At 42.8% G+C, this 19,333-nt stretch overlaps 1 protein-coding gene across 1 annotated transcript in view; it reads right to left on the bottom strand.

Moving 5' to 3' along the window:
* The window catches only part of PPP1R21 (protein phosphatase 1 regulatory subunit 21), a 448,835-nt gene that overhangs the window by 133,452 nt on the left and 296,050 nt on the right, over positions 1 to 19,333 (bottom strand). Inside the window, exon 16 of the mRNA XM_069234042.1 lies at positions 11,706 to 11,798. Coding sequence (XP_069090143.1) covers positions 11,706 to 11,798 — 93 coding nt within the window. The remainder of the gene's footprint in view (positions 1 to 11,705; positions 11,799 to 19,333) is intronic.

Below are 19,333 nucleotides of genomic sequence, written 5' to 3'. Positions count from 1 at the left end.
GAGGCTTGAAGCAGAAGCATGGCAAATGTTATTTGATCATGTGATTCTTGGAAAACCACTGGCCTTTATCAGCTTATATGGACTCAATGAAAACGTTTTCACTTTATTGGTTTATCATGAAAAATATCATGCGCTCTCTACAAAGTTCATTATAATGGATGAAAAATCTGGTACACCCTTCTTCTGCGTGGGCGGAACAAGTTAGTGGCATGTGATATTCCTGTTATTGGTCCCCTTCACCCTATCATTTTAATTACATGCTCTCAATCCCTTCAAATGCTTTCACATTTGGTCAGGTGGTATTGTCCCTTGTCCGCTGTCATTGATCCCCTTACAATATTTCAAATGTTTCATTAGCACTCTTTTACAACTGAAGGTATTAGCTCAGTTTTCCATAACAAAAAAAGCAGAAATGCAAGGCTAAATGAGACAAAATAACGAAATTCTTTTAGTGTATCTACTGTGTATGAACTTTTGATTTTACTTCAAATATATGTTTAGTCTTCGTTTTTATACATGCTCTCAGCAAGCCCTCTTCATCTATTAGTCATTTATTGTGTCGTTCACATTTTCTTCTGCCTTTTTCAGTATGGGACGGGAAATGGGTCAGTGCGCTTCAGCCTTTAGGTAACTTCACTGTGAATAGCGGCATTTTACGCTTTCACAAGGAGCAAATGCACACACAAAGATTTTCCCTTAAGCGATGAAGGGACAGATGTACGAAATACTTATTTTGCATTTCTTAAATAGAAACTCCTTAGAAATTGCTATTTAGGAAATGCTCAATGGAATGTACAAAAATATAGATTCCATAACAACAATTCCTTAAGCGTAGGAATTGCTATTAGGAAATCGTTATTTAGGTAACACCAAATTATTCGTTCTTAAGGGCCTAGAGGCACGAATGGTTTAGCATTTTCTAATCTGCAATTTACTCATAGGAAATCGCAAATTAGGAAATGCTAAAGCAAGCGTGATATTCAGCCTAATGCCCCTCCCTTGCTGCACCCCGAAGAAAGTCATGCATATGTAAAGCACACGCATGCCCTAGGGGCATGTGTGAGCTTTATTACACCTTGAAAAAAGCATTTTCGTGTGTTTTTTTTAAATTGCACAAGGTTACCACCGACTTGAGGTCGATGGCAATTCCATTTCCTAAATGCTCATTTTACATAATTGCATTTCCTAATGCTCATTTTGCATTTAGGAAATGCTTTGTACATGTGCCAAGAAATCACAAATAGGAAATCCCTATTTGCGATTTCCTATTTAGGGAATCGCTAAATGCGATTTCTACCGGGTACAAATCGCATTTTGTGATTCCTTAACGGCCTTTGTACATAGCAAAAGGCTGTTTTTCATTTGATAACAGGCGATTCGGCCGGTTAAGAAACGCAAAGTGCCAAGGGCTATTACGGCAATGTGTGTTTTTGAGACCAAAACATATATTTACTTTCAGCCACTTTTTTTTTTTATAATAAACAACAAACTTTTGCAACTACCATAAAAAACAAAAAAAGCACTGACAAAACGAAAAGGTTGGCAGCCAACGCAGACCTATTGGCTTTGGCAATACTGGTTGTAGCCTGGATCAGTATATATTATGTGGCAAATGACGATGCAGTCTTTGTCGGAGCGTCTGCCGATGCTTAACTTTTATGCACACACCATGTATCATAAACTGGTTGGCATTGCCTTTTGAACGTGTGAAACTGTCTGAAGCATTGGTCACAGAGGTAGTGTTTCATGGTTACTATTTTTCTCAAATCAGATCGTGCCTGGTATCTTGACAAATATTAAAAGGAGTGATTGATTGTGCACACGATGAAGAAAATAATCATAAACAAAAGCTAACCAGGAAATAGAAAACAGATGTGTCCACAGCCCACGCTGACATGATGCTGTGCGCGGGCAGCAGAACAGCAACTTCAGCCTTTTGGGAATGTGATAAAATAGAGGATGCCTATTTTTAGTAAGATCTGGCAGCTAACCGGACAAACAAGAGGAAGGAGATCCTGCATCACTTTATGAACCAAAAAACACGTGTTTTTGCTATATTTGGCTGTGGCCACAAGATTGATCTATTTTCTAAGATAGGGTGCACCAACCTTTATATTTTCTACGATTTGCTTCTAAATCTTAATCTGTTCTAGTTTTTACCAATATCAACGCTCTAAACTTATTGACAAAGTATGCATGTTTGGTATCATGATATGTAGGAGAAATCGAGTACAAATATTTGTGTAGGCCTTTCCCACAGCATGTTGCTTAATAGGGAAGTAAAACGGTAATGACCGCTTTGCATGCCGAGAAAGAGGGAGACAGAAGCAACAGGAGTTTCTATTCATTTTATTCATCTTATATGGATAAAATCATTAAAGCAATGCACGCCAATGCTATTCTTGGCACTCGTGTTATGAAATAAACTGCGATGAGTATTTGTTGTAACGAAAACTCAGATGGTATTACAAAATACTTTGCATTTTGAGGTGGAAACATGTATTCACAGAAAAAGACAGATACTGCAAAAGGAAGATTAGGTTAAACTTCAGTGAAATGAGAAGGAACATCATCTTTATCTATATTGTATAAAAAGCATTAAGTAGTTGAGTCCGGAATTTCATACGGATGAAACTGTTTCAAGACGTTTACTTTTATCCTTTTAACCCTACATGATAATGTCCTTACCCATGAACCTTAGAGAGCACTTTCACAACCGAACCTGACTATCCCCATCACAACATCTTCAGGATCCGCCCGCGCCTCTCCTTCCTCCCAGTACGATCACCTCTCAGACGGCGTACACTAGCCTACTGCAGTAACAATCCGAATGACCTCAGCAACACTTATATCCCTCTCACAAAACGAGACCCACCCAATTTAGCCCAAATATGTCCAAGGAAGCTTGCTCTCTGAGCAACAGCGCACCCTTCAACTTCCTAAGCCCGATCTCCAAAATAAACTATAACCTAAACAGACCATCTTCTTACTTTGCTGGCAAAATGAACTGTCAGCTGCACACTACATCACATGCTTATTACCTTCAACCACCGGTACGCACCAGCCTTCTTCTGAACTTTCACTGCCCGGGCCCGCCTGCTTAGCAGCACCCTCCCCATGGGTCTAACGGCAGTTGCTTCCCAACCATCATTCAAGAAGTCCTTAGTGGCCCAAGAAGCCAAAACACAAAGATCGGTTAGACCACCCTGACAACACTTTATCTAGTCACTTGCCAGTGAGCCTTGATCTCTAAGGTGCCATAAAGCTAAGAATTACAAACATACACAGTTGGGACATTATTTCCTCCTGCTTAGTGTTCAGTCGTGCTCCTCTGCCCTGAGTGCTCAACTGTATCTGTCATCCTAGTTTTGTTTTTATTCCCTAACCTCACAATAATGTAGTGTGCATAGAAGACTAGGCCTGTGCCTTGACATGAGTGAGGACCTGGACGTGTTCTGTTACCTGGAGAGGTACACAAGTGTGCCCTCATTTTAACGAGGGTGGACAGCTTTTCATTTAGCATGTGGTGGCAGTGCACAGAGTTTTGTCAATCCACAGTTGGTGGAGACCTGGCAGCATTGCTTACAACATTCCACTTCTATGTGCTAACCCAGATGTTGGTGCTAACATCCCAAGGGTATGTTGTGCACATTTACTTAAGTGGCCTGTATGATACATACATTGTGTGTATAAGTGAGCCACAGTAATGGGGGGCTGTGTAATCTACCTTGGATAACCTGGCCTTGTACACAAGATGGAAGTGAGATTGTTTTTCCAGGCAGTGGAAGTGTATTGCTGATATTCTTGAAGCTGGAATGAGGACACATAGACAATGGAGTGATGAAAGATGAGCCAAGGCTTCTTTAGTAAATGAATTATGCCTTTAGCTGAGAAGAGCTGCTGATTAATCTACCTAGAGGACTGCCATCTAGTAGATGATGACAGTGAAGGTGGGACTGCAGTCTGTTGTTCATGGTGAAAGGGACCCATTAGCTGATGTCAGACTTTTGTCTTTTCCCTGATCATTGTTCAGCATGGTTTATGACAGGTGCAGGAAGTTCACATTTCTTTGTGTCTCTGTTGTGGGTGCTCCTAGCTGGAGACTACACTGATGTGAGAAACATCACTTTACCCACAGACTATGCATGAAGAGCAGCTTGGAAAAGATACTTGCAAGGAGTATCACCATAAAAAGATTTTAAAAGTGCAGAGAGCGGATTCACATATCCTGCGTACTTAACCTGCATACAAGTGTGAGCCACTGACCCTCTTGCAGTTCCAGTTGAAAGTTCTCTTTTCACCAAGGAAGTGGGTGCTCCATAGAGTACTCAGACGACTGCTGTGCAACCAGAGTTGGTGTCTGCCTAATGGCCAGCTTTCCAGGGGAAGGAGATATCACCTGAAGCGTTGCTGGAAAAAGTTGTGCAGCTGACCTGAAGCGCCTACAAGCCAGCCCCCCTTCTGATAGAGAGGAGGAAACCGTGCATGAGTTGTGACTGTCCAGCAAAGGCTAAAATCAAGGAGCCCCAGTGCTGCAGGGGTCTGTAAAAGGAGGGCACTGGAGAAGAGTGATCTGCGTGCTCCTGGTGTCGGTAGGCATCAGACTCTCTTGAGTAGCAGCCTATGCCACTGCAATCAAAGAAATATGCCGGCCGCTGTCCTCACCACGAGATCAGAAATGTGTGCTGCGACTGCCTCTCACCTACATAAACCCACCACTGAAAGTGCCTAGAAACAGGCATGAAGTTGACAGTAAACTGCTATGCCCCATGGGGCCATGACAACTTCCATTTATGTGTGGTCAGAGGACTCTGATGGCAGAGTTGGCTGCCACCTTACTCCGAGACTTCCTCAGGAACTAAAGAGGCCATAGCAACGTGAAGTGAACTTAGAGATGTGTTTAGCATGCAAACATCGATTATTATTCTGAATGAAATGAAATACGTCCAGAGAGCCAGTGCTAATGCTTGGAGAAACTTTGCTTTAATTGTTGTGTTTGGAGTGTCAGCACAGAGGTGTGTTTAGTATGTGAATGTTGCTTAATTTACCAGACAGAGGACTTTTACAAATAATGTATATACATTTCATATTGTATAGGGAAGTTTTGGATGCTATATGAATGTGTGGCTCGTATTAGAGATATTTCCTGTCAGATGTGACCGTGGTTTGGAGTTTGTACAGCAGTACACATAATAATGGGCAATGCGATTGCCACTTTGCTCTTGAGAGAATGTGATATGATTATGGCTGGAGTGGTGTGGGCTTTACCTCACAAATTGGGTGGGACGCTTTATGAGAAATTATTTGGGAATCCAAAGAGCATGTGAAAATAACGGATGCTTAAGATATTGGTACACCTTATGTTATCATTATAATTAACTGGATATTAACATGGACTGGACATGAATGGAAGAAAATGCAAAAAGGAACACGTTACTTACCTTCGGTAACCCCTTTTCTGGTAGAGACATATTCTAGCTGCAGATTCTTTACCTTAGAATTTCCCCCCCGGCGTTAGTCTGCATCTGGAGATTTTTTTTTTTTTTTAGCAGTTCCCCTGCGCGCCGCCAGGTGGCACTGGTTGGCTCCGTGTCCGTCATCGGCATCATGCATGCTGGCATGATGTCGTGAGTCCTATATAAGCATGGCCCTTCAAGGCCCTCGTCAAGGTAACCACTCTGCCCAGTGAGTTGGTCGTGTCCAGCACACATCTGATTGTGAACTTCACTGCGTCTCTCCGATCAGCAACATCTTGGGAGAGAATGGCCCAGGCCATCACCAGGACCTGTGACAGCGGTTGCGCAACCGTGTCCCATAGACTCTGGGTAAAATGGCCCAAAAGGCATACGGTGTTCACGGACTAGAATGTCAGGCTGGAGGAAGAAAACATGTTCTTCCCATGTTGGTCCAGCCTCTTGGATTCCTTATCCGGTGGTGCGGAAGGGAATGCGCCCGGGGACATAGAGGTTTGGATAAGCAAGCTCTCAGCGGTGGGGTGTTGCGTTAGCAACACTGGGTCATTTGGAGCACATCTATGGCGGTGGGCTATTTGTCCTGTTCACAGGAGCCCATGTGCTGGGTTTGAACCAGGTAGTCAGCAGGACATCTGCAAGGGCTTCATTAAAGAGGAAAAGTGGTCGGTGGATGAAGCCCCAGGCTGAAGCACCTCAGTCAGGAGGTTAGTACTGACTGGCACCGAAGTTAGCGCAATGTCCAGGACCTCGGTCGCTCCTTACACCACCACTGAATAGGACATAGCCATGGTAGGGGGAGAAAGCATGTAATTTTCAGGGGAAGTATCTAGACCACTGGCCTCACCCGGGTCCATCCGACAATCAATAGGGTTTTGGAGCTGGGAGTTTAAAGGGTCCAGCATCCCATCCCGTCACTAACTGTTCTCCAAAATATAAGAATAAGGGTCAGGATATGACATGGGGGCAAGGTCCCTGCCAAAGTCAGAGTCAACAATAAGGATGGGGTTGATGCCGCCTGGGGGCACAGGCAGCATCGGAAGTGTCCATGTCTGGGAAGGTCGCAGTGGTACAACTGATGCCGGTTTCGATTCAGGAATGGATCCACAGGTGCCCCCTGGAGCCAAGGCCGAAGCTGCCGGTGTGGAACCCAAGGGAGCCTCTACCGACCCTGCGGGGCCTGAAGGCTCTCCAGCAGAGTTGGACTGCCCAAAATTGAGGCGCAAGACCTCATAAAACTCTCTCAGTCGGCCAGGGGTTGTTCCAGCTCCAGGAAACTCAGGGAGGCACGGAGATGACCCAGAAACAGGCTATGAGGACAGAGGCCTCGAGCAATGACACTTCCTTTCCCTCGTCTTGTCGGCTGATAGACCGGGTGTAGTCGAAGAACGCTTGTGATTATTTGACTGCTTCTTATGCCTCGACTTACCCGACCGTCCCAAAGACTTGGAGTGGGACGACAATGAATGGTGGCTCTGCGACCATTCTTTGGACTATCCTCTCGACCAAGATCGGGAGTGAGCAGAGTACCGGACCGCAAGGTGTTTTAGGGACCGCTCCCTCAAAGTTTTCGGATTCATGGCATGACACTTGGAGCACAACTTTGGGTCATGGCCACACTTCACACACCACAAGCATACAAGATGTGGATCCATCACGGACATCGCCCGATGACAGGATCCCCAGGGCTTGAACCCAGTTTTACGTAACAACATCCTCGATGCACCAGGAGTGTAGACACTCAACAATCGAAAAAGACCAGCCAAAAAGTGACAGAGGGGAAGCTCTTCTTCGTATCAGCACTGGCTGCCGTGGAAAAAAAAGAAATGACGTCAGCACGCCTATATAGGACCCGCGACGTCTTGTCCGGTGCGCACAATGCCGACGAAGGACAAGAAGTCGACCAACGCCACCCGATAGTGCGTAGGAGTACTGCTCGAGAAAAATCTCCAGATCCAGACTGACGCCTGGATGAAATTCTAAGGTAAGGAATCTGCAAATAGAAGTCCCTATCAGATATATATGAGCAAAAGACTTTATTTTTATATTAATTTTTAACAGTGTTGTGAAAAGACCAGTAAGAATTGTTCCACATTTGGCACACTTATGCAGAGTTCATATGTGATAGCAAGTACTGTGGCTTTGTATAAACTTTGCATGACTATGTTCCATGGAGCATACAATTTCAATAGGTAAATGTTTAACATAGAACTATAGTCGATGGTTGTTGGCTGTAATCACTTGGGATGGGATGTTTGAGAAACTATATAATTACATCATGTTGCGGGTAATCAGGATTGTTTTGTCAGGGGTGGAGGGGATTGCTGTATTTTAATCTATAAGTTAACACAAATACATTTATTCATATAAATTAAGTGAAATAATATGTGCTAATATGTAAGTGTTGTTTGAGTATTTTAAATTCACGTTTTTAATGTTAAGTAAATGTGTATGCATATTTTTTAGCCCCTGATGAAGTCTTTGTACTTGGAACGAAACACGTTGGCTGGGTCTTTTTATCAATGGATACTGTTTGCCAAAAAAAGTAACTTAAGAAGCTCGGAATTGTGATGACTCTATTTCTGCTTAACATCATGTTTGACCACCCATGAGGACTGATTGATATTTTTGACTCCATGGTTCTGCATCTTATCTAATTTAGAAGGACACAATTTCACTCTCCCATCCCATTGGTCAATTTTTGTGAAATTTGGGTTGATTGGTGGTTAAACCCTTGGGAGTGGGCATAGAGATCACAAAACTTAGGTTTCTGACCTGTGCGGCACTGGACTACCACAACCACTTTTTGCAGTCAACATGAAGATTGAGCCTTTTCCCAGAAGTGAGAGAGAAAGACTGAGCATGCTGCCAGTCTACTGCTGGCCTCGGCCCTCCCTGAAGGAAGAGCTGCGTATGCTGAGACCTAATAAACTGGAAGAGTGGCACTGTACTGATTTGAGTGCGTCCACATCTACAGAGAGTACTATGCAGCTGAGCCTTAATTCATGCCTTCTGAGATACTTTAAATTGCATAATAGACCAGCCTAATGCAGAGAAGGAAACACACCTGAGCGGGGAAAACGGTGGCTGACATACTGAGGTGCAAAAGGCCCTGTTTCTGTTCTGTGTACTGTACCTGTTAGCAGGGCCAGACTGGGAACCCAAAGCAGCCCTGGCAAATTTTGTCAGACCAGCCCCCATAGGGCGCATAATGAGTGAACCTGACCTCTATAATGGGGCCTGGGGGCTTCTCCCTCCAGCCTCCCAAGATAAGAAAGTTTAAGAAATAAGTGGCAAAAATAGTGCATTATACACATATTTTTCATTATATATGCAGTTGTATTCGTTGTTAGAGCGTAGTAAATGATTACCTTAAAGTGTACCAGGATAGGGAAATCTTTATTGGGGTTTTTCAATGATTCCCTCACCATCACCCTCTATGCGTGCCTCTCATCTCTCCACAGCCCCTCTTTCACATGTATTTCATTTGTTTTCTAGAGCTACTCTTACCAGCGTAGGGTGTTGGAACACTTTACATCACACACATACACACAGACCATGAATCCTATGTGTGTAAATGAGTGTATAGAAAATGCTGACCAAGGGGACTTCAATGTGTAGGATTCACATGCCATCCATACAGTCAGTGATTTTGTAAGAGTGCTTGGTCGGAGGAAGCATAAAATCAGGTTTTAGAACATAACAAAGTGGTTAGAGTTGACTTTACTAATAACGATTTATTCCTACCATTACAAACCTTTTTTTGTTAGCAAAATTAGGATATTCAAACACTGGGAAAAAAACATATCTTTCTAACCTGTACCTTGCAATTTGCATGCAGCTTGCTGATGGCAGTTCATAGCTCACTATACTAGATAAGGATTGTAATTTATGAACTGCACAGTAACAAAAGGAGCTCTGTGACAAAAGCAGTACCCCCCTGAGCTATGCATATAAAATACTGTTCTGTGATCTGCACAGTACAAGTTCCTTGCAGCAGGCATGTTGACCCTCTGTGCTACCTCAGATGAGTCAAAACTGCCACTAGACAAAACCCCGCTCTCGCTCCAGCAGGTACATTAATCATCAAAGTTATCTTGGCACTTTTATTGGTGCCTGAAAACTGTTGGGTATACAAGGAAAAGGAACTCTGCAGCGCTTTTAAAATTGCTGCACAGCTAAATAAAACAGCCCCTAGTAACAAAAGCACCCCACACACACTTCCAGCCTCTTGAGGAAACACCCAATGCCCGGTATGGCCAGTCTGGCCTTGCCTGTTAGATACTGCACAAGTGGTATTCAGATTTAAGTGTGTAATAAAATAATTTTCTTTTAAAAAAGTAAAGCACTGGGTTGACAATGAGTTACTGACCCGATGGGTGACAGCTGACTTCTGAGTTGGAACACCCCAAAAATACCTCCATGAGAAACCTGTGACTGGTTGCTACTGCTGAGAGGTAAATACTGATGATGTTATACTTGTCTCGATTTGCAGATCCACAGTTCCGGTCCCAGGGATATGAAAAGCAAGCAGTCCCAATCTCAAATGATGAGGCCCAGGAGCCCCTGCTTAGCAAAATAAATTCTGCACTGTTTGATTCATTCAGACATTTAATGGACCACTTCTTTAGAAAACCCTCTTAAAGATGGTAGCATTCTTTCAAGGTTTACTTCCTATGTTACCTTCCTGTGTCCTGTTGCAGAAAACTGCCTATAGGACTGAATGAGGCAGTCTCCTGGTTTTCCTGCCAGGGAATAGCTGGAGAGTTTCCTTTGGTGGTGAGGACCTACTTCTGTCTCACTGTCTGACCAACTTACTGCTAAGCCTGAAAAAAGCAGGTCCTGGTGCAACTTCTAGGCAGCGAGGGAACAGAGTCCATCAGTAAGTAGGGATCTTTCCGCATGGAAATTTAGCAAATGACTTGAAGCCGAATAGCCTTTTGAGAAACAAGTAGCCCATCTTTTAACCAAGTCTCTGCTACGACAGGTTAGGGAAAGTTGCTTTACCATCCTAGAGTAAGATTTGCCCCATGAAGCATCTTGCAAACAATATATATAGACGACTACTTGATTCAGGAGCTGCCGGACCTGTTATAACCAATACTGCCTCTACCAAATGAGAAGAACCCCAGGGATTCTCAGGCTTGAGATAAATAAAATAAGGGATGCCAAGTCCTTTTTATCCACTGCAAATCATGAAGTGACATCACTGCTGCACAACCGAAAGGGAACAGAGAATGTGAGTGCAATCTTCAAAGGTACATTTTGCTAGCATTGTTAACCAGTCATCTCCGAGCATTTTCTGGTGGTTTTGGGACCTTGTGGTAAAATGGATATATTTCTAATTTCTTCTATTTACACCTCTCACGTTTAGGTCTTAACTAGGTGATTCAACACACCCTTATATTAATCTGGGCATTATTTGCTTTAGCTCTTCTGATTGCCGAACCTTCAGTCCAGTGCATCTCCACTGGAGTCAAAACTTTAACTTCGGGCTTGGTTATCTATAGGTGGCTCATGGGTACTTCAAGGAGACGTTTCACTTGCATCTATTTGAAACAAGTGGTTTACCAAATCCCTCACACTGTTCCAGTTTACACAAACAGTTGCTTGCACATTTCAAATATGATAACCACAATTCCACACAGATGTCTTAAAAAATGTAAACAGGTTTCATTTAAGACCACACCTTTATTTCTTAAATGGAATCCAAGAAGTAATAACATCTGAAAATATATGTTTTTAAAACAACAGAATATAATGCAGACTTTATACTTGAGGGAATATATACATTAAAAGATGTGAATAGTTTGTTCTATCTGAATGACTTAGACTAGAAACCCACTAAACGGAATTATCCCCTTGCTTTCTAAAATGCTATTGTATGTGCTACTTATGTATTCTTTGTTGGGGTGCATCTCTATCTCGTCATTTCTTCTCATTTTCGAATGGAAAAGGAACTTGCCAGTGCCCTTTGTGAAAAGGCCACATGAAAATGTTGGGACTTGATGAATGCCCTGCAAAATCTTATCTATTTATGTGCTGATTTATTTATGGCTATTGTTTTCAAGTGTATTTCTTTCTGTCTAAACTCAATAAAAAACATCACAGCGAAAAATAGAAGACTGCCCATCTTTGCAATGCCAAAGTTTAAATCAGAACATATCAACAGGCACACAAATGATTACATTTAAAACAAAACAGGAATGAAAATGAAAAAGTGCCTTTGGATACCTGTTGTGCGAGACCTTCTCTACTTTCGGTGGAACTCAGAAGAACTCTGCGATTTGCCAGAGCCTCTTTATAAGGCACTGAATCCGGACAGACCTGGAAGAAACAACAATTATGATTTTAGGTAGGTCTCTCAAATGTCATCAAAGCTATAAAAAAGCTGTAGGCACATTACTAAATAGCTACATTTTCAAAAACTCAAAACCCGACCCAGGTCTTTAAGTTGAGAGCACAGAATTGAGCTTGGGAATCTGAATGCCCTGGCTTTTGAACCTTAAAAATAATTCAACATGGCGAGACAAAAAAGTGTTTTTTGGTACTGAAATTTTTATTAAAGATATCCCAAGGTTTTTTAGTAGACAGATTTGTATTAAGCTCGTACAAAACCGAGTATACGTACTCGGTAACATTCAGAGTAAAATAAGATCATATCACATCCTCCATGTGCATTCTGATTTCAAGGACAAAGGTACATTTACAAATATTGCATACTTTAATTAATGGGGCCCTACTGCAGGCATGTACGGTTTCACGTACATACATACATCAAACAGCACCTTTTTGTGAAACCCCCCTATCTAGAAGCAGGGATAGTCACAGAATGTTGGTTAGTTCTGTGAGCTTTAATTTCTCATGAGCTTATCCTTGCCTGCCATTCTGGCTAGGACACACCACGTGTACACCCAGTTGTGCTTGAAGCAAACTTAAAATAAAGTCATCAACATATAGCTGTTGTAAAATTTAGAGTGATTGTTAGATTGATGAATTAGATCAACACAAGTTACTGGAGGATGAAAGAATATTTAGCAGTCACATAGACGACACTCAGTAATATAGGATTCCTTTGCAAGTAAGAGGGATGGGCTTGATAAACATGAAGGTGTCATATAAATGATACTGTGCACTACTGCATAATACTTACCCAATGATGCTATGTAATACATTTGCAGGAACTAAACTACAACAAACTATGACACTAGCAAAGGTTCAACTAATTCTTAACCCTGTAGGTGAAAGGAAGATGGTCGAGAGTTGCTAAAGACAATAGAAGATGTCACTTAATACGAATTGAGAGACTTGCACACATTATGTTCCCACCCTAAAGAAACAGCAATGATCCGCAACACAAAATATGAAGGTGTGCATTTTTAACTATAATAAAATGGATGAGCAAAAGTTGATTGAACTTTTTATGAATGGAAAAATCTTAGAAAGTTTGTCAGCAGCTGATATTTTAGCATGTTAATTAGTTAATTAACTAATATCAGAATTAGCTTTAGCCTATCTTCTGGATTCTAGACAGACAAACAACGTAGTGCAATTATTCTTGCTCGTAAAGAGTCGTGGTTTTATTACACACTTAAGCCAGGTGTCTAACTCGTACAAAATAAATACAGAATAATATTGTGGAATTGGTAAATTACTGTTCTAATCCTGCTCCTAACTCTTCCCCTAAAAGTAAAAAGGAAGGCGCATGGGGAACCAGAGAAACAAAAATACAAACCACCAGCCAGTCGCCATGTTTGAAAATCCAGACCAGTTTTTGAAATAAATAAACAGGGGGCACAATAAATCTGTTCAACGGCTTAGGTGCTCAGCAGAGGCACAATTTCACAAGAACCTTGCTATTCTGAACTGCTGTCAGTGTAAACCTCGGGCCTTTAACGCTGCAGCGGGCTATAAGGCTATATGACACACTGTCATCAACTCTAACGTTAAGGAAGTTAAGGCTACACAGTTTTTCCCAGAATAACAAAGCAAGAACCACACAACGGGAAGCCAATGGAGGTAGTCATATTGCTTGTATGCTAAGATAGCGCACACAATCCAGATCAGAGTAGTCAATGCAGAGAAGATAATTGTACTAGTCAGACTATGCAACACCCTGGACCTTCAACAGCAAGTTTTCAGGAACCCCAACGAAATTAGCAAACTTGTTACGATCGCAGGCCCTCTAAAAGGATTTGAATTTGTGCACCAAAAATAAACTCCGCAGCCAAAATGGTTAGTTAAAGCCCACAACAAAGGATATACAGTAACCTGTACTATATGAAGACCAAAGCAATGATAAATTGTTCTGTGGCACAACATGACCCCACCCCACTCAGATCGTTTAATGATTCCATCACTTACTGGTACTCTTCATTACTCTGGATACCTTTTTTCTCGTTCCAAATCTTACTTATATGAGGTGTTTCACCTCTAGCCAGGCCCACGTGCCATAGCCAGAACCAATCAAAAGGCTAAATGCAAATCAACCTCCACCCATTCCTAATCTCCAATCACCTCCCAGTAATCTGGTGATAAAAAGGCATGGAGCCCAGAAAACGTCCTCTACTTCCCCTAGTCAAAAAAACAGGGGGTAGGTTGTGATCCGGGAAAGAAGAGAAGGCTGTGACATAAGTATTGGTGCGAGAAATAGGGTATCTGGAGTAATGAAGATCATGGAAAGTAATGGAATCATTACCTCCTCAACCCTATTTCTTGCCCCAATACTTATTACATGAGGATATACCAAAGCAAAACAGTACAACCTGAGTCCCCTCGAAAGAAGAATGCCACAGGCTCCTGGTCACCGCGCAAACAAATTTACTGCAAACCAGAAAGGCATCATACAGCAGACCAGTTTGTTCACCTAGAAATCGCAGCCAGTACACGAGATCCGAAGGACAAGGAATCACTCACGTCCAACCTGTAATGTGAAACAAAGGTAGAGGATTAACCCCAATTGGCAGTAGAGAGAGACGCCCAAGTGACAAATGTCCAAAACTGAAATACCCTGAGCCTTTGCCCAGAAAGTTGCCATGCTCCTGGTGGACCTCCCCTGGACACCACCTGGCAGACTTGCATGTTGTGAGTCATAGGCCAGGGAGATCAGGGACCGTATCCATCAACTCAAAGTGGGCGTAGAAGCTTTGGAACCATGCCAAAAACACCAAAGTTCACAAACAAGCTTTCGCACTGATGAAAGTCCATGGTGTGAGACAAATAGATCTTCACAGGCCGCAACATATCAAACATGTGCAAGGCTTCCTCCTGAGGAGTAGCAGGCTCTGGAAAGAAAGAGGGCAAGGTTATGTCTTAGGACTACTGAAAAGAGGAAACCACTTTGTGGTAAATGAACGCAGGTCCTAATCGTAGGACAAGCCTGTCAGAGAACAGCAAATGAGGAGGCCTAACAGATAAGGACCCCAGCTCACCCAACCTCTGGGCAGAAGGGATGACGACCAGGAAAAACACTTTCAAGGAAATTAACTTCAAATTCACACTGTCCAGGGGCTCAGAAAAAGTAGACTGTAAGGCCCTAAGCACTAAAGGCAGGTCCTAAGCAGGAGCCTCTGACCAAGTATGTGGTTTAAGTAAAGAAAAACCCTTAAGAAGGTGGGAACTCAAAGAAAAAGTTGAGGCACACCCAAAGCGAGCGAACTGCCCTAATGGCAGCCCACTGGACCTGCAAAGTAGAGACTGCCAAGGCCTTTCTGGAAGCCCTCTTGCAGAAATTGAAGGCCCCAGGAGGGTACACAAGTGGTAGGATCAAGAAATCTACCCCTGTACCATTTAAAAAAGGAATACCAATGATGATCATTAAGACTTACTAGTGAACTCTTTTCTAGAGTGCTGGATGGAGATAGACCCTGCAACTTCAAACCCCTCCTTTCAAGAGGGATACTGTCAGACACATCTGCCGGCAAGTGACTGGGGGAATAATAGGAGCCCGGAGGGGGCACGGGCTGATCGGTCGGACCCATTGTGGCGATACCGCCAGCACCCTCTGCAGTGGAAACCAACCCATCCAAGGCCAAAAGGGGGTGACCAGAATGAGATACACTGCTTCCCTCCGCATTTTTGGCCAAAAGATTTGGAATAAGAGAAAAAGGAGAAAAAACAAACAGAAGCAGGGAGGGCCAGGGCTGGGACAGAGCATCCACCCTCCGCAACCTGGGTCTGGGGACCTGGAGAAAAACCTGGGAAGCAGGGAATTTTTCACAGTGGCAAACAGGTCGACCTGGAGAGTGCAGAAATGCTGGCACAGCTAGACGAAAATGTAAGGAGCCAGACAGAAGTTGTGGAAAGAAGGAAAAACCATGCTGAGCCTGTCTGCCTGTACATTGTTGTTCCCTCCAATGTACGTGGCAGAAAGAGACAGGAGATGCAATTTCACCCAACTCACTACTTGAAACGCCAGGGAGGCCAGAGACAGAGACCCTGTCCTGGATTCCTTGTTGATATAGAACTTGGTGACAGTGTTGTCTGTCCTTATCAAAACCACCTGATCCTTGATCAAGGGAGAAACATTAAGACAAGCCAGAGAAATTGCCTTCAACTTCCTCCAGTTTGAAGACAGCCTGCTCTCCTGAGTTGACCACCGCCCCTGAATGGAGAAATCATCCAAGGTCTCGCTCCATCCTCATTTGCTTGCATCTGCAGTAATAACTCTGGGAGGGCAGGAAGGAAGCCTAGGGCCAAATTCTCGGGATCCATTCACCACTGCATCATCTGCCATATGTGTGGAAAGACGGCACCAGGAAATCTAGCGGATGAATGCCCGGTTTCCAATGTGGGAGCAGATGATGTACCTGAGGGTCCAGGTGAAGCTTGGCTCAAGGAATGACATGCATGCAGGCTGTGTGAAAGAAAAAGGAAGCCAAAATAAAAGGCCAAACCAGTCAGCTGCAGTTCACAATCAAGACTAAAACATAATACACCTACCGTTTGAACCTGAAGATGGAGCCAGTCCTGAGAGGTTGCCACAGGTCTCTGGCCCAGAGTAATCAACAGATCTTCCAATACCTGCACCTTTTCTGGAGGAAGACTGACCATACCCAGTCATCTGGATATGAGCCCTGATAAACAGCAGATCGTGTGAGGGGAGAGATACGAACTCTCAGTTTATAAGAAGGTGAAATCCTCCAAAGTCTGGTACACTTGAGCCATCTGCGACTGAAGAACGGACAGTACCTAATGATGGAGAAGCCAATTGTCCGCGTAGGAATGAATCATTACCCCAGACCATAAAAGGTAAGCAACCAGGGGGCCATGACCTTGGTGAACACCCTGGGAGAGGTCGCAAGTCTGAAGGGAAGGACCCTGAACTGCCAGTGAAGGCCACCGATACAAGAGCGAAGAAATTGTTGATGAGGCTTGGAAATGGGAATGTGTAGATAAGCATTCCTTAAGTGCAAGGAAGCCAACTATTCACCTAGGCGGACAAGGGGCTCCACAGTGCCCAACCGGGGAGGGCAGCAGACGAAATCGAGGGAGTATCCTTCCAAGATGACCTGCAACACCCAGGTGTCTAAAACATGTTTTTGCCAAGTTGAAATTCAAAAAGAAAGACAACCTTCCACCAGGAGGGCACCGTAGTCAGAAACTTTCCCCACCTTTTGACACAGGTGGAGGCTGAGACTTAGAGAACTGCCTAGCAGAGAAGGAGGAGGTCTGCTTGGACTTGTCCTGAAACTGCCCTGAAGGACCCCAAGAGCGTTTCTTATGTGTAACCTTATGGGAGGAGTGTCAGCTTTATGTTGAAAACGAAAAAGCTGGGCATTCTTCTCATTTTTGAAAGTCTTGTGAAGCATATCCTCCACATCATGAAGCAGCTGCCAATTATTAAATTAAGCAACTTTTTAACAGGTCACATAATTCTTACAGTCTACTGATGTTCTATATTGAACATAATGCTAACTGAATCGCTTCAGGAACTTGAGACTATTATAGGATGAATCCAGTCCTTAAGAAAGGCAATACGTTGACAGCTTTAGAGAAATATGTTATAGCCTTAGTGTCCCTTATATAAAGCACAGATATTGTTATAAGTGCAGAGTACAGTTAACTCTCTGTGCCCAAAAGACAACCTTACTAGTTCAATTCTAACCAGGAGTGCTAATTAGTTTCAATTGAGATGGTGAATGGTGGTGGAAATTGGAAATGGTCTGAGACCTCGAGTACATTTCACAGCAGACTGTGATTTATTTTAGTTCTTTATTGCTTTAAATGTACAGAGACTTATAGGCAGTCAAAGATATAAAATAACATTTGAAAAATTAAAACAAAGTAAAGGTTTAAAAGTAAACATCTGGGCAGAGACAGCAAAACTGCTGCAGCCAGAGTAAATGAGAACGCTGTAGGTGGTGCTTACCTAAAACAGGTTCGCTGGCAGTGCTTAAAGCCACAGAAAAGAGTCAGTATATAACATTATTCTAGTTGTACATGGCCTGATTCCAAACAGCTGATTCAAAATATATCACCTGGCTACTTGGTTATTGGCACTAGAACATGTCTAGAATCAGACCGTCCTGATTGGCAACAGAAGCTAAATATGCTCTGGTCCCAGTACTATGTTTAGAAGGTGGGTCCAAGCCTGGATCTTGGACCATGGACCGGGGAAGCTAAACACCACAGTTTGATAAAAGGATTCAGTGAGGACTGTTCCCACAGAATAGCTAACGGGATGTTTCATTCAGCATATATTTTATGTGCTAAAAACCATGACTGTGAGAACAGGAAAGATTGGTCTTGTGCAACAATCACTCACTGCATAAGTAACACAAGAAATGCCTCAGAAAACACTTTGCACTCACAAATGTACCTCACTGGGTCACTCACTAATCTGATCCAAGGACCAACAGGCATTTTCTCCACACTCATGCATTAAATTCACACATCTGCCTAGATGAATCAAGGACACAACACCTTCATTGGAATCCTTCTGACTGCTTAAGATAACTTGCATTTGAGACTACAATAAAATGCAAAAGTAACTATTCTCTGTGAGACCAACATCTACATGAGCTGGCGCCGTATATCTTCTCACCTTTGCCAAATAAAGACTTCGCCATTAGTGCTCTTCTGAACAATTTATAGCAGTCATAAACTTTAGGAGGCTTCTCACAGAAAAATGCTCACCTTAATTTCTGTTTGGACGATTACCCCTATTAAATGCCAGTGAGGCTTTATGGTTTGTTTTCAGTACATAAGAGTTTTAGGTTACATGTTTGATGTTGTTTCTGGAATTTCCTTTCGTCTGAATATTACAGTTTTGGTCTCTTAATTTATGTTCAATTGTGCTTGCCTTTATTTGGTCTTCCACCAGTTCCCCATATCATCTTCTGCAGTGTTAAATACTGAGCTCAGCATAGACACCAAACTTCAAACCAGTAGCACTTTAAGAACAATTTTGTTCCTCTCGGTATGTGAGTAGTTAGAACCAGGTGGGAGCTCAAATGAAGAACAATAAGCATCTTCTTTTTCACATACCTCTACCAAGTCAGTGAGAAACTCACAGGTGGGCTCTGAGTACTTGCCATGGGATGACTTGGAAAACGATACTAGTTATGCAGGTAGTAGCACATTTACTTGGTTTGGCCAGCCAACGTTTATTTTTAACTGAGAACCAGAGGAAGAGTTTCTTCATGAGTTTGGTGTCAGATTACATTTTGTTATCATTAAATATATAACAGATTGGCAATGAACAGTGGCTTTTACATCTCCACTATTTTACATTAGTTATATTCATAGAACTATCCATTGTTGGGATGCATAATAAGTACGAAACACAGTTTTAGATGCAAAATAGCTGCTCATGCATTCTAAAGCAAGCATTCCACTCTTCGCATACTATAAGTAATAGT

The sequence above is a fragment of the Pleurodeles waltl genome, chromosome 5 (genome assembly GCF_031143425.1).
Source record: "Pleurodeles waltl isolate 20211129_DDA chromosome 5, aPleWal1.hap1.20221129, whole genome shotgun sequence".
Taxonomy (NCBI): Eukaryota; Metazoa; Chordata; class Amphibia; order Caudata; family Salamandridae; genus Pleurodeles; species Pleurodeles waltl.
Note: the sequence above shows the minus strand (reverse complement) of the source record. Positions and strands in the feature narration are given on the sequence as shown.